This window comes from Ranitomeya imitator, chromosome 6 (assembly GCF_032444005.1).
Source record: "Ranitomeya imitator isolate aRanImi1 chromosome 6, aRanImi1.pri, whole genome shotgun sequence".
NCBI lineage: Eukaryota > Metazoa > Chordata > Amphibia > Anura > Dendrobatidae > Ranitomeya > Ranitomeya imitator.
In genome coordinates, this window is record NC_091287.1 from 220,303,010 (window position 1) to 220,320,863 (window position 17,854).

Below are 17,854 nucleotides of genomic sequence, written 5' to 3' on the forward strand. Positions count from 1 at the left end.
GCACATACCCTTAGATCCACACAGATTGGCTACTGGTGAGCGTGGCAGGATGTTTTCTGTAGCATCAAAGCAATTGTGCTATTGTTTTGCTCTTAAATGACCTATTGGGATTGATAATATTTGTTTCAATTATGTAAAAGCGCACATTTTAGGTTCCACCTAGAACTGTGAGCAGTCGTCATTCGCTTGGTTGATATTGTGATATGACCATTATCTCAAAAACTAGCATTGCTACAAAAATAAGTGACATTTTCTGATTCAGAGGACTGAATATACCTAAATTAATAGTTTTGCTATCTAAAACATTCCAAATTATATATGGTATTTTCGGACTATTGGAAGCACCAAACCATAAGACACACCCCAAATTTTGGGGTGGAAAATGGCAAAAAAAAAGATTTTTCTAAGATGGGTTCCATCTTATTGTCTGAATTTAAGGTATCTTACCTGAGGGCCTGCAGTGGTAGAGTGGGGTCACAGGAGGCATGGTCCCTTCCTTAGGAAGCCAGCGGCGGCAGAAGTGGGGTTATGCTGTCCCGGGGTATCTCAGCGGTGCGATGCTGTGGGTCCGGTGTCGGTGGTGAGGCAGAGCAGAGTGCGTTGCATGGAGCAGGGTCCCTTCCTCAGGATGCCAGCTGCAAAAATGTGGCGATGCTGCGGCCCGATGCCCATGGTGACCAGAGCCGAGTGCATTATTGGCTCTCTGCGGCCATTTTCCTGAAGGCGAGATTCTCTGAGTTCTCAATCTGCACACATGTGGCCTCCAGCAGCCATTTGTTGTGAATTCTGTGATCAAGCTCCCTCCTGTGGTCACAAGTGGTACTGCGGCTTCTGAGTTTCCTTCCTCAGGTGATGAGGTTAAGTCGTTAGGTGCTGCTCTATTTAACTCCACCTAGTGCTTTGATCCTGGCCTCCAGTCAATGTTCTAGTATTGGTCTTGCTTCCTCCTGGATCGTTCCTGTGGCCTGTCTGCTCAGCAATAACTAAGTTCTGCTTGTGTTACCTTTGTTGCTATATTTTCTGTCCAGCTTGCTTTAATTTGTTTTTCTTGCTTGCTGGTAGCTCTGAGACGCAGAGGGAGCACCTCCGTACCGTTAGTCGGTGCGGAGGGTCTTTTTGCCCCTCTGCGTGGTTGTTTGTAGGTTTTTGTGTTGACCGCAAAGCTATCTTTCCTATCCTCGGTCTATTCAGTAAGTCGGGCCTCTCTTTGCTAAATCTATTTCATCTCTGTGTTTGTACTTTCATCTTAACTCACAGTCATTATATGTGGGGGGCTGCCTTTTCCTTTGGGGTATTTCTCTGAGGCAAGGTAGGCTTATTTTTCTATCTTCAGGGCTAGCTAGTTTCTCAGGCTGTGCCGAGTTGCATAGGGAGCGTTAGGCGCAATCCACGGCTACCTCTAGTGTGGTGTGATAGGATTAGGGATTGCGGTCAGCAGAGTTCCCACGTCTCAGAGCTTGTCCTATGTTTTTTGCTTATTGTCAGGTCACTTTGTGTGCTCTGAACTTCAAGGTCCATTGTGGTTCTGAATTACCTATTCATAACAGTACTGGAGGCCCAAAGTACTATGCTTCTCAATAGAGGGAAAAGAGAAGTTCTGAGACCATTTTTTTTTCTTTGCACTGTGTTTTGCCTTTTTTTCCCCTAGACATTTGGGTGGTTCAGGACACAGGTGTGATGATGGACATTAAAGGTCTGTCTTCATGTGTGGATCTTCTCACTGCAAGAGTACAAAATATTCAAGACTTTGTGGCTCAGAATTCTATGTTAGAACCAAGAATTCCTATTCCTGATTTGTTTTCTGGAGATAGAGCTAAATTTCTGAGTTTCAAAAATAATTGCAAACTGTTTCTGGCGTTGAAACCTCGCTCCTCTGGTGACCCAGTTCAACAAGTTAAGATCATTATTTCTTTATTACGTGGCGACCCTCAAGACTGGGCATTTTCCCTTGCGCCAGGAGATCCTGCATTATGTAATATTGATGCGTTTTTTCTGGCGCTCGGATTACTGTACGATGAACCTAATTCAGTGGATCAGGCAGAGAAAAATTTGCTGGCTCTGTGTCAGGGTCAGGATGAGGTAGAGATTTATTGTCAGAAGTTTAGAAAGTGGTCTGTGCTCACTCAATGGAATGAATGTGCTTTGGCAGCAATCTTCAGAAAGGGTCTCTCTGAAGCCCTTAAGGATGTCATGGTGGGAATTCCTATGCCTGCTGGTCTGAATGAGTCTATGTCTTTGGCCATTCAGATCGGTCGACGCTTGCGTGATCGTAAATCTGTGCACCATTTGGCGGTATTATCTGAGCATAAACCTGAGCCTATGCAGTACAATAGGACTTTGACCAGAGCTGAAAGGCAGGAACACAGACGTCAGAATGGGCTGTGTTTCTACTGTGGTGATTCCACTCATGCTATCTCCGATTGTCCTAAGCGCACTAAGCGGTTCGCTAAGTCTGCCACCATTGGTATGGTACAGTCGAAATTTCTTTTGTCCGTTACTTTGATCTGCTCTTTGTCTTCCTACTCTGTCATGGCATTTGTGGATTCAGGCGCTGCCCTGAATTTGATGGACTTGGAGTTTGCTAGGCGCTGTGGGTTTGTCTTGGAGCCCTTGCAGTGTCTTATTCCATTGAGAGGAATTGATGCTACGCCTTTGGCCAAGAATAAGCCTCAGTATTGGACCCAGCTGACCATGTGCATGGCTCCTGCGCACCAGGAGGATATTCGCTTTCTGGTGTTGCAAAATCTGCATGATGTGGTCGTGTTGGGGTTGCCATGGCTACAAGTCCATAACCCAGTATTAGATTGGAAATCTATGTCTGTGTCCAGCTGGGGTTGTCAGGGGGTACATGGTGATGTTCCATTTCTGTCTATCTCATCATCCACCCCTTCTGAGGTCCCAGAGTTCTTGTCTGATTACCGGGATGTATTCGATGAGCCCAAGTCCAATGCCCTACCTCCGCATAGGGATTGTGATTGTGCTATCGAGTTGATTCCTGGTAGTAAGTTTCCTAAGGGTCGACTGTTTAATTTATCTGTACCTGAGCACGCCGCTATGCGGAGTTATGTAAAAGAATCTTTAGAGAAGGGTCATATTCGCCAGTCGTCATCGCCATTGGGAGCAGGGTTCTTTTTTGTGGCCAAGAAGGATGGTTCGCTGAGACCTTGTATTGATTACCGCCTTCTAAATAAAATCACGGTCAAATTTCAGTACCCCTTGCCGCTGCTATCTGATTTGTTTGCTCGGATTAAGGGGGCTAGTTGGTTCACCAAGATAGATCTTCGTGGTGCATATAATCTTGTGCGTATTAAACGGGGCGATGAATGGAAAACTGCATTTAATACGCCCGAGGGCCATTTTGAGTACCTAGTTATGCCATTCGGACTTGCCAATGCTCCATCAGTATTTCAGTCCTTTATGCATGACATCTTCCGAGAGTACCTGGATAAATTCCTGATTGTGTACTTGGATGATATTTTGGTCTTCTCGGATGATTGGGAGTCTCATGTGAAGCAGGTCAGAATGATGTTCCAGGTCCTGCGTGCTAATTCTTTGTTTGTGAAGGGGTCAAAGTGTCTCTTTGGTGTTCAGAAGGTTTCATTTTTGGGGTTCATTTTTTCCCCTTCTACTATCGAGATGGACCCTGTTAAGGTCCAGGCCATTTATGATTGGACTCAGCCGACATCTCTGAAGAGTCTGCAAAAGTTCCTTGGCTTTGCTAATTTTTATCGTCGCTTCATCTGTAATTTCTCTAGTATTGCTAAACCATTGACCGATTTGACCAAGAAGGGTGCTGATGTGGTCAATTGGTCTTCTGCTGCTGTGGAAGCTTTTCAAGAGTTAAAGCGTCGTTTTTCTTCTGCCCCTGTGTTGTGTCAACCAGATGTTTCGCTTCCGTTCCAGGTTGAGGTTGATGCTTCTGAAATTATAGCGGGGGCTGTTTTGTCGCAAAGAGGTGCTGATTGCTCGGTGATGAAGCCATGCGCCTTCTTTTCCAGGAAGTTTTCGCCTGCTGAACGAAATTATGATGTTGGCAATCGAGAGTTGCTGGCCATGAAGTGGGCATTCGAGGAGTGGCGTCATTGGCTTGAAGGAGCTAAGCATCGCGTGGTGGTCTTGACTGATCACAAGAACTTGACTTATCTCGAGTCTGCCAAACGGTTGAATCCTAGACACGCTCGTTGGTCGCTGTTTTTCTCCCGTTTTGACTTTGTGGTTTCGTACCTTCCGGGCTCTAAAAATGTGAAGGTGGATGCCCTGTCTAGGAGTTTTGTGCCCGACTCTCCGGGTTTGCCTGAGCCGGCGGGTATTCTCAAAGAGGGAGTATTTGTGTCTGCCATCTCCCCTGATTTGCGGCGAGTGCTGCAAAAATTTCAGGCTAATAAACCTGATCGTTGCCCAGCGGAGAAACTGTTCGTCCCTGATAAATGGACGAGTAGAGTTATCTCTGAGGTTCATTGTTCGGTGTTGGCTGGTCATCCTGGAATCTTTGGTACCAGAGATTTAGTGGCTAGATCCTTTTGGTGGCCGTCTCTGTCGCGGGATGTGCGTTCTTTTGTGCAGTCCTGTGGGATTTGTGCTCGGGCTAAGCCCTGCTGTTCTCGTGCCAGTGGGTTGCTTTTGCCCTTGCCGGTCCCGAAGAGGCCTTGGACACATATCTCTATGGATTTTAATTCGGATCTCCCCGTCTCTCAAAAAATGTCGGTCATTTGGGTAGTTTGTGATCGCTTCTCTAAGATGGTCCATTTGGTACCCTTGTCTATATTGCCTTCCTCCTCTGATTTGGTGCCGTTGTTCTTCCAGCATGTGGTTCGTTTACATGGCATTCCAGAGAACATCGTTTCTGACAGAGGTTCCCAGTTTGTTTCGAGGTTTTGGCGAGCATTTTGTGCTAGGATGGGCATTGATTTGTCTTTTTCCTCGGCTTTCCATCCTCAGACAAATGGCCAGACTGAACGAACCAATCAGACCTTGGAAACATATCTGAGATGTTTTGTTTCTGCTGATCAGGATGATTGGGTGTCCTTTTTGCCGTTGGCTGAGTTCGCCCTTAATAATCGGGCCAGCTCGGCTACCTTGGTTTCGCCGTTTTTCTGCAATTCTGGGTTCCATCCTCGTTTCTCTTCAGGGCAGGTTGAGTCTTCGGACTGTCCTGGTGTGGATACTGTGGTGGACAGGTTGCAGCGGATTTGGACTCATGTAGTGGACAATTTGACCTTGTCCCAGGAGAAGGCTCAACGTTTCGCTAATCGCAGACGCTGTGTGGGTCCCTGACTTCGTGTTGGGGATTTGGTTTGGTTGTCATCTCGTTATATTCCTATGAAGGTTTCCTCTCCTAAGTTTAAGCCTCGTTTCATTGGTCCGTATAGGATTTCTGAGGTTCTTAATCCTGTGTCTTTTCGTTTGACCCTTCCAGATTCTTTTTCCATCCATAACGTATTCCATAGGTCATTGTTGCGGAGATACGTGGCACCTATGGTTCCATCTGTTGATCCTCCTGCCCCGGTTTTGGTGGAGGGGGAGTTGGAGTATATTGTGGAGAAGATTTTGGATTCTCGTGTTTCGAGACGGAAACTCCAGTATCTGGTTAAGTGGAAGGGTTATGGTCAGGAAGATAATTCCTGGGTCTTTGCCTCTGATGTCCATGCTGCCGATCTTGTTCGTGCCTTTCATATGGCTCATCCTGGTCGGCCTGGGGGCTCTGGTGAGGGTTCGGTGACCCCTCCTCAAGGGGGGGGTACTGTTGTGAATTCTGTGATCAAGCTCCCTCCTGTGGTCACAAGTGGTACTGCGGCTTCTGAGTTTCCTTCCTCAGGTGATGAGGTTAAGTCGTTAGGTGCTGCTCTATTTAACTCCACCTAGTGCTTTGATCCTGGCCTCCAGTCAATGTTCTAGTATTGGTCTTGCTTCCTCCTGGATCGTTCCTGTGGCCTGTCTGCTCAGCAATAGCTAAGTTCTGCTTGTGTTACCTTTGTTGCTATATTTTCTGTCCAGCTTGCTTTAATTTGTTTTTCTTGCTTGCTGGTAGCTCTGAGACGCAGAGGGAGCACCTCCGTACCGTTAGTCGGTGCGGAGGGTCTTTTTGCCCCTCTGCGTGGTTGTTTGTAGGTTTTTGTGTTGACCGCAAAGCTATCTTTCCTATCCTCGGTCTATTCAGTAAGTCGGGCCTCGCTTTGCTAAATCTATTTCATCTCTGTGTTTGTATTTTCATCCTAACTCAGTCATTATATGTGGGGGGCTGCCTTTTCCTTTGGGGAATTTCTCTGAGGCAAGGTAGGCTTATTTTTTTATCTTCAGGCCTAGCTAGTTTCTCAGGCTGTGCCGAGTTGCATAGGGAGCGTTAGGCGCAATCCACGGCTACCTCTAATGTGGTGTGATAGGATTAGGGATTGCGGTCAGCAGAGTTCCCACGTCTCAGAGCTTGTCTTATGTTTTTTGCTTATTGTCAGGTCACTTTGTGTGCTCTGAACTTCAAGGTCCATTATGGTTCTGAATTACCTATTCATAACAGCCATTTTCCTGAAACCGAGGACTGCCGAGATCTCAATCTGCGCAAGCATGGCCTCCGGCGGCCATTTTCCTGAAGCCCACAGCCTCAGGAAAATGGAGTGTGAGATACCCAGCCGAGATCTCAGTCCACGCACACGCCGCCTCTGGCGGCCCACGGCTTCAGGAAGATGGCAGCAGGTAACCAATGATGCACTCCGCACTGCTCACCGCTGAAGGCTGAGCTTCAGCATCGCCACACTTCTGCCGCTGCTAGTTCCCTGAGGAAGGGATGCTGATACACCACTGCCGCAACCCCCCGTTAAGCCTGCATTCGGACTATAAGATGCACCCCCAATTTTCCTCCCAAATTTTGGAAGAAAAAGGGAGTCTTATAGTCTGAAAAATACGGTAAGTAAACAGTGAAAAAAAAATGAAAAAACTACAGCTTCCGTGAAGACTTCACTTTATTGGAAAAGGTAAAAATTACATGGCATCATTACCGTAGCAACGTGTTTCGAACACTGTATGTGTCCTTTGTCAGAACTCTGACAAAGCTCTGACAAAGGACACAGTGTTCGAAACGCATTGCTGCTTTATTGATGCCATGTAATTTTTGTGTTTTCCAATAAAGTGAAGCCTTCACAGAAGCTGGACTTTTTCCATTTTGTTTCATTGTTTCTTCCAAGCAGTCGCTTGCGCTTCAATATGCCATGTACAGGGTGAGTTGGTTTTCTTTATTTTTCTTATAAGTAAACAGTGTTTCATTTATTTAAATTAATTAACCCCTTTCAAAAGAACGTATCTGCACCAAAATGGTGTAATTAAAAACGTCTGCTCGGCGTGCAAAAAAATAAGCCCTCACCCAACCTGAAATCACAAAAAATGGAGACGCTATGGGTATCAGAAAATGGAGCAGATATTTTTTTTTCTTTTTTAACAAAGTTTGGTTGTTTTTTTTTTTTCACCACTTAGATAAAAAAAGATCCATCCTATACAGGTTTGGTGTCTATGAATTTGTAATGACCTGGAGAATCCTAATGGCAGGTCATTTTTTGCATTTAGCGAACCTAGTAAAAAAAGAAAACAGAAAACAAGTGTGGGATTGCACTTTTTTTGCAATTTCACCGCACTTGGAAAAATTAAAAAGTTATAGTTCTGAGAAGGGGAGCAAAAAACAAAAGCGTATAACCGAAAATACCTCACTGGGTTAAAGGGTTAAAAAGGCGGCCGCACAGCAAACTTATTCCCTCATGGTTTGAAAACGTTGATCGGGAATAGAACTGTATAGCCCCAGAGTCGGAAAATCTCCAGGATCTCCGCTACCGGGGTACTGGAGATCCCAGAGAAAACATGATCAGGGCCAGATTTTCTGGTCCCCGATCACACAAAAAAGGTGTGCCCCCCTGTTAGTGATTTCTTTTCTGACATGATATAACCCTGGATAAAATTCTTGAGGGGTATGTTTTCTAAAATGGGGTCACTTGTGGGCGGTTTCTCTGGTTTAGGCACATCAGGGGCTCTCTAAATGCAACATGGCATCAGCTAGTTATTCCAGCAGATTTTACATTCAAAAAGTCAAATAGCGCTCCTTCCCTTCCAAACCCTGCCATGCGCTCAAACAGTAGATTCACCTCACAAGTAAGGTATCTGCATGCTCAGGAGCAGTTGCACACCAAATTTTGGGTTCCATTTTCTTCTGTTACCCTTGTAAAAATAAAAAAGTTTGGGTCTAAAGTAAATTTTTTGTTAAAAAAAAATTAAATCTTAATTTTTTCCTTTCACATTGCTTTGGTTCCTGTGAAGCACCTGAAGGGTTAATAAACTTCTTGAAAGTGGTTTTGAGCACCTTGAGGTTTGCAGTTTTTAGAATGGTGTCCTTTTTGGTTATATAGTCCCCTTAAAGTCACTTCAAATGTGATGTGGTCACTAAAAAAATAATAATTATTTTGTACATTTTGTTGAAAGAAATTGCTGGTCAACTTTGAACCCTTCTAACTTCCTAACAAAATTTTTCCAAAATGTTTCCAAAATTGTGTTGATGTAAATTAAATTTGTGTGACACAACTCTGCTTCAAGGGCATAAAAATTTAAATTTGAAAATTGCTAAATTTTCGCCAAATTTCTGTTTTTTTTTTTTTTTTTTTACTATTAAACGCAAGTCATATCACTATCATGAAGTGCAATATGTCATGAAAAGACATCCGTTGAAGCAATCCAGATTTATAACCTCATAAAATGACAGTGGTCAGAATTGGACAATCTCGCTTGGTCATTAAGGTGTTCTGGAACAACATCTAGTAGAGTGAAGTAACTTTTGGATAATGCTTGTCACATTTCATATATATACAGTATATGGTATAATAATATGGAAAAATTGGAACAGCACCATTCAAATACCTCAATAATGTGCACGCTGCTCCAGCCATCAATCCAATGACTTCTTGTAATATAATAAAAAAGGAAAAACAGCACAAAAAGTTGTAAAAAATGGACTTTATTGTCCAATGGCGTGGCTACGTTTCGGATATAGTATCCTTAAAAACAATAACAATAAAAAAGCATCAAACCTACACATATTTGGTATAGCAGTGTTCAGAATCGCCTGCTCTATTAATAAAAAAAGAATTAACCTGATTGCTAAACGATGTAGCAAGAAAAAAATTTGAGACGCCAGAATTACGTTTTTTTGGTCTACGCTAGATTGCATTAAAATGCAATAACGGGCGATCAAAAGAACATATCTGCACTAAAATGGTATCATTAAAAAGTCAGCTTGGCACGCAAGAAAGAAGCCCTCACCCATCCGCAGATCACGAAAAATGGAGACCCTACGGGTATCGGAAAATTGCATATTTTTTTTTAAAGCAAAGTTTGGAATTTTTTTTTACCACTTAGATAAAAAAGAACCTAGACATGTTTGGTGTCTATGAACTCGTAATGACCTGAAGAATCAAAATAGCAGGTTAGTTTTAACATTTAGTGAATCTAGCAAAAAAGACAAACAAAAAACAAGTGTGGGATTGCACTTTTTTTGCAATTTCACCGCACTTGGAATTTTTGTTCCCGTTTTCTAGTGCACGACATGCTAAAACCAATGATGTTGTTCAAAAGTACAGCTTGTGCCACAAAAAGTAAGACCTCACATGGCCATATTGACGGAAAAATAGAAAAAGTTATGGCTCTGGGAAGGAGGGGAGCGAAAAACGAAAACCCATAACCGAAAATAGCTGGGGTCATGAAGGGGTTAAATATTGTGGTTTTTACTTTTAACGGTTTACAGTAAATGCTGCCACTCATTTTATATCCACATACTGAAGTACAGACATATATTTATAAGCCACAATAATTTTTCCAATTACAGTACTTTAAAATAAAAATACAGACACTGACTTTTTATATATATTTTCCAGAAAGAATGTCAGATTGACAACCCTGCTTTTAGGTAAATTTATCTGATTGTTATTTCATGAATGGGATGTGCTGATGAAATAACAATTATCCAAGAATCTTCGTATTGATCTGTGTTCAAAAATCGTTCATTGTCCAATCCAGTTTAACATAGTGTTGCTGTACACAACCATGTGCACACTTTGAGTGCGTTATTTTGGACCCTACAGTTTTCTTGATTTTAAAACATGCCTGTGTGTGCGTATTTAAATTACTTCTGTTCCTCCATATCACTTTCTATTAGGTATTCACACTTTAGCCTGGCAAAAAATTAACTTTTTGGTTATTCAGATGGGTTATGATTTGTGATTCTACAGAAAGCTACCTGCTAACAACTGTTGTTTCTGCCCTCTGGCAACATTCTGCAATTGTTCTAACAAAGGTCTGGGCACTCTGTGTGTGTTTTACGCATTTACATGTCATTATCCACAATAAGCTTAAACAAATGGGACAATATTTTGTCAGCAAAGCTCAATTAATGTTTTACCTACTTCTACTCTGTCAAAGAGATTCAATGTCATTGACTTTTATTTTTTTTCTCAAATCCCTCTACTGAGCATTATTTTATTAGGCCATAACTTGCATGGTTTCGAATATACCCCTTCTTTACCTTTTTATGCTCGCTTACTAATTTTATACTTTTGTGCTTGGTGTTTAGTGGAACCTTCTGAAATGGTCTACAAGTAATCATATGTTTATGTAGTTGCAATCCCTGCCAGTGACTGCAAAGATGTAAATTGAGAGGTTTGTTTTGTTATACAGTTGTATTGACAAGCATAATGGATTAAGGTTAATTACATAGTAAGGACTGTGTTATGCAAATTTATTTCTGCTAAATGTTTTCCCAAATGTTACCTTAAGGTACCGTTACACTAAACGACTTACCAACGATCACGACCAGCGATACGACCTGGCCGTGATCGTTGGTAAGTCGTTGTGTGGTCGATGGGGAGCTGTCACACAGACAGCTCTCTCCAGCGACCAACGATCAGGGGAAAGACTTCGGCATCGTTGAAACTGTCTTCAACGATGCCGAAGTCCCCGGGTAACCAGGGTAAACATCGAGTTACTAAGTGCATGGCCACGCTTAGTAACCCGATATTTACCCTGGTTACCATTGTAAAAGTTAAAAAAAACACAAAAAAAAACGTACATACTCACATTCCGGTGTCTGTCACGTTCCCCGCCGTCAGCGCTGGCCGTAAAGCAGAGCACAGCGGTGATGTCACCGCTGTGCTCTGCTTTACGGCCGGCGCGCTGACAGTCAATGCCGGGAAGCTGAAGGTGGGGGACGTGACAGACATCGGAATGTAAATATGTACTGGTTGTTTTTTTTTTTTTTTTTACTTTTTCAATGGTAACCAGGGTATATATCGGGTTACTAAGCGCGGCCCTGCGCTTAGTAACCCGATATTTACCCTGGTTACAAGTGAACACATCGCTGGATCGGCGTCACACACGCCGATCCAGCGATGACAGCGGGTGATCAGCGACCAAAAAAAGGTCCTGATCATTCCCCAGCGACCAACGATCTCCCAGCAGGGGCCTGATCATTGGTCACACATAACGAGATCGTTAGCGGGATTGTTGCTACGTCACAAAAAGCGTGACGTTGCAACGATATCGTTAACAAAATCGTTATGTGTGAACGTACCTTTTAGTTTGTTAGCTTAAAGTTAAAGTTGAGTGGATCAATTTGTGGGACTACAGTGCAATGTTGAGGTCAGAAGCACCTGGCATCTAGACAGGAGGTTCGCAATTCTCTTACAATCTCTTACCTTCTGTCTTCCCCAGCACAGACTTTTATTAGCCAGGGCTGGTATGGCTTCCTCTGTGTCTCATGTCGCACAGATGATGTCACGCCAGCCATTCGAAATCAAGTGCCGTGACGGGGACCCCAGAAGGTTAGAGATTAAAATGACGCTTTTAGATTTGCTGTGTATTTAGCTTAAAGGGGTATTCCCATCTTAAAAGATCATATCTCAATATATTGTAAAAATAATATTCGCAAATACTTTCTATCCATAGATACGACTAGAGTTGAGTGAATTTGATCGGGTGTCTGCTTATTCGGCAAGCTATAGTGCTTGCCGAATAAGCTGCAGAGGGAACCCGGATATATGGAGCGCGCCGGATTATCAGCTGTCCGGCGCCACAGCTGCTGTGTCAGTCACAGCACATGCATGGAGGGCCCAACAAACAGGCTGTCCATGCATGTGCCATGACTATGACACAGCAGCCGAGAGACATGCAGCTGCGGCGCCGGACAGCTGATCAGCCAAAGCTATCCCTCTGCAGCTATAGCTTGCCGAATAAGAGGGAACCCGATCAAATTCGCTCAACTCTCTAGTTTCGACCACTAGCAACTAGCTAACTGTCACTATATCAGTGGTCGTATCTAGAGTTGAGCGAATTTGTTTGGGTGCCTGATTATTCGGCAAGCTATAGCTCTTGCCAAATAAGCTGCAGAGGGAACCCGGCTTCCTGGATCGCTTTGGCTGATCAGCTGTCGGGCGCCACAGCTGCATGTGTCATGGCTGTGTCACAGTCACAGCACATGCAAGGAGAGCCTGTTTGTTGGGGTCTCCATGCATGTGCTTTGGCTGTCACACAGCCGCGACACATGCAAATTTGGCGCTGATCAGGAGCGATTCAGGAAGCCATGTTCCCTCTTCGTCATATTCGGTAAGCGCTATAGCTTGCATAATAAGAGCAAAGAACATAACCCGAACAAATTTGTCAACTCTGGTTATAACCATGGAAGCCTAAGGCCTGCAATGCCTGCACATGAGGAAAGAAACATAGCGGAATCTGAAAAACTATACTAAATTTGTAATTGATGGTATTTGCTATTATTATTATTACACCTACTACATATTTGGGAAAGGATCTTGGAAATGGGAATACTCCTTTAAGGGCAGATGCAGACGAGCATATGTATACTCTTGCGAGATGTGATCTGAAGATGGAAAGAATTTCTCCATCTTCTCCATTCTGTCAGTCCGTAGAAATCTGACACTACTCAGATGTCATCCGAGAGTAGTCCGATGTTTCCAGAGACCCATTGACCTGCATGAACGAGATCTATCCGAATATCGGATAAAACTAGGGTATGCTGTGATTTTTTTTTTTTTTTTTTTTACTCGAACATAGTATATACCGTAGGACATGTGCAGGGCCTCATAGAATGATTGGTCGAGTGCTATCCGATGTTTCGTTGGATCGCACTCGTACTGAAAATACGCTGGTCTTCACAAGCCTTTACGCTGGCAAAAGTTACAATATGTTCAATGCATTGTGACATACATAGTCCTACGAAGGCCTCATTATGACATACTTTTTTTCCTACGAGAAAAAAAGTCCCATTTCTTCATCAGTGTCCTGGATCCAACTCTCATCAACTTTTTTTTTTGTCAATTTTCTGTTTCTGTCATCAGTAAGACATCAGTTTTTCTCGTATGCAAAATACTTTAATAAATTTGCAGACATTAACATGAATGGGTTTTTGATTTGCAAATTGCATAAGAAAACTGATGTGTCCCAGTTTTTAATCTTCGCAGACAACTGAACTGCAAATAAAACAACCTGTAAGGCTATGTGCACACGTTGCGGGTTTTGCTGCGGATCTGCAGCGGATTGGCCACTGCGGATTCACAGCAGTTTTCTATGCGTTGTACAGTACCATGTAAACGTATGGAAAATAAAATCCGCAGTGCCCATGGTGTCATGGTGTGGAAAATACTGCATGGAAACGCTGCGTTGTATTTTCCGCAGCATGTCAATTCTTTGTGCGGATTCCGAAGCGGTTTACACCTGCTCCTCAATAGGAATCCGCAGGTGTAAAACCGCAGGTGGAATCCGCACAAAAACCGCAGGAAATAAGCGGTAAATCGCTGTGCATTTTACCTGCGGATTTGGCAAAAAGTGTGCGGAAAAATCCGCACACGAATCTGCAACATGTGCACATAGCCTAAACATCCTCCAAAAACTATAATTGGTACGTGTTTTAAGAACATGAATCAGTGACGTGTGAGAGAAGTCTATATTGTAGATCTGTTTATTCATCCAAAGCAGGGGTCCCCAACTCCAGGCCTCAAGGGCCGCCAACAGTGCAGGTTTTCAGGATTTCTTTAGTATTGCTTCGGTGGTAATGTGATCATCTGCACAGGTGATGATTCCAACCCCTGTGCAATACTAAGGAAATCCTGAGAACCTGCACTGTTGGCGGCTCTCGAGGCCTGGAGTTGGGGACCACTGATCCAAAGGGTCACTTGCAAGGTGTCGCATTCTGGTTATGTCCTGCCTCTTCTCTTCCTCACTACCTTCCACTCTGTTCTTGATGCCTTGGGTTTATCACTGGTCCTCTTAGAATGGTACACTTGATCCATCTGCTAAATGTTATTTGATCATTTATTGGTGATTGGCAATAGCAAATTGAGATTAGTGTCTGCTGTATAGCAAAACGCAGCCATGTTCTTTGTCATAACATTCTAAACTTTTGTAGACAACTACCGTAATTATATAAAGATTTTAGTGAAAATAATTTTTCTGCGTTTTTCTTTTTATTGTTCAAGTGTTTTGATGCTTATTCATAACTTAGAGTGTATTTAGATTAGTTCCATTTGTAACTAACCAATGACTGTGCAAATGGCACAGGCCATCTTCTCATGATGACAGGGCATTTTGGAAACCAGTCTCCAGTGGGGAAGGCAGAAACACACGATATATCCAAGATCAAAACCAAAGGAATTTGGGAGGCATTCAAAGCATTCTTTATCAAGACAAACTCATGACAACTCTGTGAAAACCATAAGACTAACTCCAGCCATCATCAGATTCCCATTACATTCATGAACTCATCTGTCTGTCACCATCCGAATCCAAGTATTGTGTAAAGTACAAATGCTTAAGTTTTCAAGCTAATCTCTCAGGTAGAAAAATGTTTATTTTTTAGTTGTATGAATTTCACATAATTTGTTTATTGGGAAAGACTGTTAAAATGTATTTGGCATATTGCATTTCAATATAGTGAATATGTGAAGACAATGAATATGTATATTAAGGCCAAAATGCTATAGGCAATCTCGATATGTATTTATTCTATTACTGTTGCTTTAAAAAAAAAAACAACAGAGTTTGTTGGTCCTTAAATCTACATATAGTGCGATGATGAGTTGATTACGACTATCGCCAGGTCAAATATAAAATCCTGAAATTGATCTTTCCCAAACATTTGGTAAGTACTATGCACTTCATGCACATTTGAGCTATGCCATTGTATTTAGCATTATGTATCATTATGGATTGAAGTAAATTGCTTAACTTTTAGAACTCAAAAACACTTGGATGCTAAGATATTGGACAACTTACAATGCACTTTTTATAGGAAGCATCTGAAACGCTATATGTGCCCTAATGCATAATGCAATTTTTTAGTTTCATGAAAGATTTAACCTTTCAAGGACTTGTATAGTAATATGATATTGATGACCTGTTCATCTGATAGCTTATCAATATCTGACCTGTTCGGGTCTGATTCCTGGCACCCCCTTCGATCAGCCATTATCAGCACTCTGGTCTCCAGATGTAGACAATGAATGGAGATGCACTGAACAGCTCTAATCCATATGTAGCAGTCACTGCAAGGACTGCTGATCAACTCTTATTCTCAAGGAAAAAGTACTCAGCTATTCTCAAAAGAATAGGAGCTGATCTGCAGTACCTAGCAGTAGTTGCTACACATCGAATGGAGCTTCACCATGCACCTCCATTGAATTTTTGTATTAGTCATTGATTGGAGCTAATTTTCAGTTATAGGAAATGCAATATGTCATCCATAAACTTCAGGTAAAAAAACTGATGCTTGTTAGAATGCCCAATTAGTGGTTGATCTGCTGATCGTTCCTCATGCATTATCTATGAAATACAAAAATCCATCCCAACCAAAATAAATTGCAGATTCTCCTCCTTATATAGCTGCTAACTTGTGTGACACAAGCATTTATGACAAATGATTGAGGAATCTTGTTAACAGCACCCTGTTTTGAATTACTTTAACATGGCTGGTCCATTCCTTCATTACTGAGAAATCAGCATTTGAATTTATAGGCAAATGAGGCTGTGGATCTGGAGCTTTTATCACTTCAGCGCTTTTCACCGACTGCTGCTGACTGTTCCTTCTTGTCCGAACACTCATTTACCTGAAGTCATACAGCATAGAGGATGTTAGTCAAGTAAGTGGAGGCACTGCTGGTCTGGGAATAGAGCTGGAGTGACAGAAGCTTCAGATCTACCATATCCATTTGCATATCAATTCAAACACTGATTTCTCAGTAACTGAGGCATGGACTGGCCATGTAAAGGTATTCTATGATAAAGGAATCTGGAACTCAGTAGGATTACAATTCACCGTTCACTCCTGGCTTCTGACACTGTTGGCCCATTACTTGCTTTGTTCATCTTGCTGCATTTCTATTTAATTTATGTCTGCTGAAGGTTAGTTAGACCGAAACGTCACACACCTATAGACTATTTAACATGAATAAATAACACCTTTTTATCCTACTAAGTGCCAGATTCCTTTATCATTGGTTATTTATAGGGTATGACCTGATCCGTGCAGCTGAAAGCCCCATTAGTGGACTTGTTTCTCAAATGGCTGCATGCACATATGAATAGTTAGCGTTGTGAAATCCTGCTGATAGTTTGCCTTTTCCCTGGAATTACAGGTGTGACTATAGAAGTCACTCCTTAGGTCTCTTCTTGGCTGTAGTCATATTAGGTGGAGCTTTAAAGCTCCAATTTTGAGGAAAATAATGAATTGCAATTAAACCTGTTAGCATGTCACACACAAGCAGTCACGCCTGAATAAAATGGAGTGAGATCTGCAGCCAGAATTTCAGGTTTTGATTCGGGCAATACATGCAATAATTTTTAATAAATTATGTTGCTTTAGTATATAATTTTATTTATTTCTTGAGTGTATATTGTTTTAACTTTAGAATGAAAAATGGTAATACTCTACTTATGACCTGCCAACAGTGACTGCATGATTGGAAATATGCATTTGCTTTGTTATATGGAGGCATAGGAACACTGAGCAAGTGGAAGGAATCTAGCAGATCCAGTTGTTAGAGCGCTGTCCATTAGACAGTATCTGAGTTACCATGGCACACCCATAGTCTTGGTTTTGACCTTATCTTTCAACCTGGTGCTGATTTCAGAATTGTTTTCATTGGGTACTATAGATGGATGGCATTATCTGTGGTCATGCAGTTCCACATTTGCACAAGTGGCGTACAAGTTTCAAAGGGATTTTCCACTTTCCTTGACTTGGAAGCATACAAACTTCCCTATGCACAGCTGGTTAGAGACTGTAAACCTATAAGACTTGAACTTTTATTGTATTCTGCAAAAAAAAAGCTTGCTTAACTGATGGAGATAGAACCTGCTGCTGTGACGACAGGGATTTTTTTTTTTACTACTCGTGCCTTTTAAGATAGTTTATTTATGATTAAACAAATCAATCTTTTTAATGTTTTAACTTTTTCTTTTAATGTTTCACATCTATTGTAAATAATGTTGTTTCATTGTTAGGTTAATGCACAACTGGTTGCTCTTAAATAAATAAAGAAAAAAATACATTATTTTTGTATATTAGTGCCATTATAGCCTTATCTTAATTTTATCATATGGAAAGAAAACAAACACTGAAATACCATTTTAAATGTGTACAGATATAACGTACACTGGAATATTGGTTTATATCGAAGAGGATATTGTATTGTCACTGAATTTGCAGTAATATTTTCCAGTCATTGTATAGCTTACAATTTCCATAACGGATAAAGAAAATGAAAGCTACACTTTGGATTTTATGTGCATGAAGATTAGTTTTTTGTAAGACTGCTTTGAATAA

At 41.9% G+C, this 17,854-nt stretch overlaps 1 protein-coding gene across 1 annotated transcript in view; it reads left to right on the forward strand.

Annotated features, from left to right (window-relative positions):
• EPB41L4B (erythrocyte membrane protein band 4.1 like 4B) overlaps positions 1–17,467 on the forward strand; it is a 252,755-nt gene extending 235,288 nt beyond the window's left edge. Inside the window, exon 16 of the mRNA XM_069730489.1 lies at positions 14,593–17,467. Coding sequence (XP_069586590.1) covers positions 14,593–14,740 — 148 coding nt within the window. The 3' untranslated portion in view covers positions 14,741–17,467. The remainder of the gene's footprint in view (positions 1–14,592) is intronic.
• The last annotated feature ends 387 nt before the right edge of the window (positions 17,468–17,854 follow it).